This window comes from Nanorana parkeri, unplaced genomic scaffold, assembly GCF_000935625.1.
Source record: "Nanorana parkeri isolate BGI_ZX_2015 unplaced genomic scaffold, ASM93562v1 scaffold1452, whole genome shotgun sequence".
NCBI classification, from domain to species: domain Eukaryota; kingdom Metazoa; phylum Chordata; class Amphibia; order Anura; family Dicroglossidae; genus Nanorana; species Nanorana parkeri.
Window position 1 is genome coordinate 106847 of NW_017307720.1, and position 5281 is coordinate 112127.

The 5281-nt window shown below is 52.6% G+C and overlaps 2 protein-coding genes across 2 annotated transcripts in view; one reads left to right on the top strand and one right to left on the bottom strand.

Annotated features, from left to right (window-relative positions):
- The window catches only part of RNF115 (ring finger protein 115), a 27516-nt gene extending 25568 nt beyond the window's left edge, over positions 1–1948 (bottom strand). The window contains exon 1 of the mRNA XM_018570079.1: positions 1756–1948. Within this exon, the coding sequence (XP_018425581.1) occupies positions 1756–1833 (78 nt within the window). The 5' untranslated portion in view covers positions 1834–1948. The remainder of the gene's footprint in view (positions 1–1755) is intronic.
- A 1113-nt stretch (positions 1949–3061) lies between these two features.
- POLR3C (RNA polymerase III subunit C) overlaps positions 3062–5281 on the top strand; it is an 18767-nt gene continuing 16547 nt past the window's right edge. The window contains exons 1-2 of the mRNA XM_018570080.1: positions 3062–3217; positions 4724–4979. Coding sequence (XP_018425582.1) covers positions 3071–3217; positions 4724–4979 — 403 coding nt within the window. The 5' untranslated portion in view covers positions 3062–3070. The remainder of the gene's footprint in view (positions 3218–4723; positions 4980–5281) is intronic.

Consider the following 5281-nt stretch of genomic DNA (forward strand, 5'->3'; position numbering starts at 1 on the left):
GCTCCCTTCCTTCCTCCTCCGCTCACTTCCTTACTCCTCTGGCCACGCCGCTCAGTCCCCTCCTCTTCGGAGCATATTGCTCACTTCCTTCCTCCTCCTCGGGCCACGCTGCTCACTTCCTTCCTCCTCCTCGGGCCACGCTCCTCACTACCTTCCTCCTCCTCGGGCCACGCTCCTCACTACCTTCCTCCTCCTCGGGCCACGCTCCTCACTACCTTCCTCCTCCTCGGGACAGGCTGCTTGTGCCCCTTACCCTCTTTCCCAGGCAGAACTACAGGCACCACGCTGGAATTTCGATGTGGCTTCACCACCAGCCACAAATGGCCGTTCTGGAGCCACGGCTGCTCAATCACCTCGGAGCCCCAGGATCAGACGTGACACCCGTGTACAATCCCACCCACTGCCAGTCAGGAGATTGTATAGAATTGTACAGACCACACACACTGCGATCCACTCAGATCTGAGGAATCATTTCCATACAATCCCATCCAATGACAGTGGCCGGATCCTACGTGGCCGACACACACACTGCAACGTCTGTACAATTCCACCCATATCCTTCAGACTGTCATCAAATATTTTGGGTGGCAATGACGGAGCCCCCCACACATGCAAAGATTTCTGTACCACTCAACCTAAGCTCAGAGTGCCTGACTGCAACCTGATTGGCTGCCTCAAGGTAGATCTAAAGCCAAGACTACAGAACACCTCCCCCTCTCATCGTCTCCATTACAAAGGGGAAGGTGATTTGTAATCCCAACACATCCTGATAACACAGAACAGCACTGATCACATATAACAAAAGGAGATATTTTGATAGTCAGGGGCCCCTGATGTGCACTCCCAGGAAGAACTGTACATGATGGAGCCACCTACCTCAGGGGCCACTGATGTCACCATAGAGGAAGAAGCAGTCATGTTGGGGGCACTTATCTCAGGGGCCACTGATGTCATCATACAGGACGTGTCACATGTCACAATACTATGGCAGAGGGGTAGATATGGCGGGGCCCCAGATCTCAGCATACAGGAGGCATTACGGCATGTTGGTAGTCACAGGATCACTACATGGTCGTTATGGTCAACTTGGGGCCCCAGATATCTTCCAAGGAGAACTTGCTGTTCCAGGGGCCAAAGATAAGGCCAAACAGGAGGAACCCACCACGTCAGGGGCTAGTGTACTGATCAATGGAGGGTGTGGCTATCTCAGGGACCACTGGTGTGACTGTACAAGAGGAACCGATCATGTCGGGGGTAGTTATCACAGGGGCCACTGATGTCACCATAGAGGAAGAACCTGTCATGTTGGGGGCACCTATCTCATTGGGGGTCAAAGTCACTATGACTGTACAATACTGAGGGGCCAACACTTTCTGGGGCCCCATAATGACAGGACACACACATGCAGTGGGCCATGTGACATGCAGCATAAACTTATGGGGGAACTCCACATATAAAGGGCCCCCATCAACAAACAGGAAGGAACCTGTTCATCACATGTAAGGGGCATCCACATCTCTGGGGCCCCAATTCAGATATGAAGAAAAGAAAAAAACCTGTGAGGGGCCCAGGCCCCTCCCCCAGGGAAACCAATGACAGAGGCCCCTCCCCCTTGCCTGACAGCCCCCCTATAGGGACCCATAATATGAGTGGCCACAAACAGGGGGCCTCACAGTATGAGGAGCCCCCAGGCAGCCATGTAGGGGCCCCCCAAGGCTACCCGCCTCCCAGGACGTACAGCAACAGTCTACTCACCGGCAGCTTAGGGCTGACTTCCCCTTTACAGTGGTGACAGAAAAAGCGATGCTGAGACACCGCCGCCGCCTCCGCCATTTCTTCTCCCCGTCACCTCACTCCGCCAACACCAGCGAGACGCCGGACAGATCGACCACCCCCTTCACCGCGCCGCTCTATCCAGGGGAGACCAACGAGTGACGCTACTCCGCCAGCACCACAGAGAACTAGGAAAGAGCGCCACCCACAACAAAAATTCTATCCCTAAAGAGACCAGCGAAACGCCTCACTCCTCCAACATCAGCGAGAGTACAGCCAGAGCGCCTACCAGTGAGACGCCTCACTAAGCTTTATTAACCATTGTAGACACGGACAGAGACACATGTATCTGTGTTAGGTGAGTGATGGCTGGGTGGAGGGAGGACAACGTATCCCAGCATTACCTGTCAGCAGCAGGGAGGTGGGAAACTGCTATTATAGAAATGAAGTTTGCTGTTTTGTACAAAAAAAACTTTTCTCTGCTTCCCTTCCATAGGCAGGGCAGTAATGGGGACATTCAAGGCCCGTGTGCATGTACTGTTAAAACCCAAACCCATCTTAAAAAAAAAATTGGCTTTTGATAGGCCTCCTGTGGGAGGATGTCCCCAAAAGGGGAGATCTTGCCTCACTTCCTGTCAGGACAGGAAGTTATGGGAAATATCTTAAAAACAAAAACATATTTAGTGTAGCAGGTGAGAGGTTAGTTCCTCTGACAACATATGTGCCTTCCTGTTCCCGTGACAAGCACGCCCCCCAATTTCCTACATGCGTGTCTTAAATCTTCCCGGGGGGGGGGTCACAGACCGTAATAAACACCTAACATAAACTGAAATGTCCTTCTTTTAGTTTTCCATGTAGTGTCTGGATCCCCGCTAGGGAGATTTGTCTTCTGTTTGTCCTGGTTTTACTGAGACAGGAAGTGATTGGAAATTTAACATTTTGAGTTGCCACCAAGACAGGAATAGAGAAGAAATCTTCCAAAGGCGGACACCTGTTCCACTGAAAGTTCACTTCCTGTTGTGTCTCTGGAGCAGTAGGTTCACGTATATCAGACACCGCCTTCAATAAGAAGCTGAGAGGGGGGTCAGGACCTCTTGTGCTGGGAGGGGGGTTGATGTTCTTTGAGATCAGACCGTGTAGAAAAGAAAACAGAATGAACGGGGTGCATGGAACGTGATCCCACACTGTGCGCTTCTCTCAGGCTCCTCCCTCTCCATACATTGTATATCCCCCACCCCCTCCCTTCTTCTCGTGTTCATGTATCATATCAATGTTCTCTCCCAGATTCCTGGCAGCCATGACGCATGCCCAGGCCAGGCTCAGCTCCCTGCTCCTGCAGGAACACTTCGGGGAGATCGTCGCCCGCGTCGGAATGTTTCTCATCAGTACCGGCAGTCAGCCGCTGAGAGTCATCGCCAAGGACACCGACACCCCCCTGGATCAGGTATACCGGCCGCCTGAGGACACCCTACACATCAGCACCAGAGGAGCTTACACTCTAATGTCCCCTCCCCCACAGTCACATCAGTCTCTGTACAGAGAAGCTTACACTCTAATGTCCCCTCCCCCCCCAGTCACATCAGTCTCTGTACAGAGAAGCTTACACTCTAATGTCCCCTCCCCCCCCAGTCACATCAGTCTCTGTACAGAGAAGCTTACACTCTAATGTCCCCTCCCCCCCCAGTCACATCAGTCTCTGTACAGAGAAGCTTACACTCTAATGTCCCCTCCCCCCCCAGTCACATCAGTCTCTGTACAGAGAAGCTTACACTCTAATGTCCCCTCCCCCCCCAGTCACATCAGTCTCTGTACAGAGAAGCTTACACTCTAATGTCCCCTCCCCCCCCAGTCACATCAGTCTCTGTACAGAGAAGCTTACACTCTAATGTCCCCTCCCCCCCCAGTCACATCAGTCTCTGTACAGAGAAGCTTACACTCTAATGTCCCCTCCCCCCCCAGTCACATCAGTCTCTGTACAGAGAAGCTTACACTCTAATGTCCCCTCCCCCCCCAGTCACATCAGTCTCTGTACAGAGAAGCTTACACTCTAATGTCCCCTCCCCCCCCAGTCACATCAGTCTCTGTACAGAGAAGCTTACACTCTAATGTCCCCTCCCCCCCCAGTCACATCAGTCTCTGTACAGAGAAGCTTACACTCTAATGTCCCCTCCCCCCCCAGTCACATCAGTCTCTGTACAGAGAAGCTTACACTCTAATGTCCCCTCCCCCCCCAGTCACATCAGTCTCTGTACAGAGAAGCTTACACTCTAATGTCCCCTCCCCCCCCAGTCACATCAGTCTCTGTACAGAGAAGCTTACACTCTAATGTCCCCTCCCCCCCCAGTCACATCAGTCTCTGTACAGAGAAGCTTACACTCTAATGTCCCCTCCCCCCCCAGTCACATCAGTCTCTGTACAGAGAAGCTTACACTCTAATGTCCCCTCCCCCCCCAGTCACATCAGTCTCTGTACAGAGAAGCTTACACTCTAATGTCCCCTCCCCCCCCAGTCACATCAGTCTCTGTACAGAGAAGCTTACACTCTAATGTCCCCTCCCCCCCCAGTCACATCAGTCTCTGTACAGAGAAGCTTACACTCTAATGTCCCCTCCCCCCCCAGTCACATCAGTCTCTGTACAGAGAAGCTTACACTCTAATGTCCCCTCCCCCCCCAGTCACATCAGTCTCTGTACAGAGAAGCTTACACTCTAATGTCCCCTCCCCCCCCAGTCACATCAGTCTCTGTACAGAGAAGCTTACACTCTAATGTCCCCTCCCCCCCCAGTCACATCAGTCTCTGTACAGAGAAGCTTACACTCTAATGTCCCCTCCCCCCCCAGTCACATCAGTCTCTGTACAGAGAAGCTTACACTCTAATGTCCCCTCCCCCCCCAGTCACATCAGTCTCTGTACAGAGGAGCTGACACTCTAATGTTGCGTTGCCCCTGCAGGTGAAGAAAGCGCTCTGTGTCCTCATCCAGCACAATCTGGTGTGCTATCAGCTGCACAAGCGAGGCTTTGTGGAGTACCGGGCCTGCTGTGAGCCGTGCCTGCGCATGCTGCGCTATCCTCGCTACATCTACACGGCGAAGACTTTGTACGGTGACACCGGAGAGCTGATTGTAGAGGAACTGCTTCTGAACGGCAAGATGACCCTCACGGCCGCGGTGAAGAAAGTGGCCGACCGCCTGACCGAGACCATGGAAGGTAAAAATAAACATGGTGGAGAAAATGATGATGTCACCGGCTCTATTGATTGGATAGGCTGCATTCTCCGTGATGTCACCGGCTCTATTGATTGGATAGGCTGCACTCTCAGTGATGTCACCGGTCTCTAGTGAATTGATAGGCTGCATTCTCAGTGATGTCACCGGTCTCTAGTGAATGGATAGGCTGCATTCTCAGTGATGTCACCGGTCTCTAGTGATTGGATAGACAGCATTCTCAGTGATGTCACCGGTCTCTAGTGATTGGATAGGCTGCATTCTCAGTGATGTCACCGGTCTCTA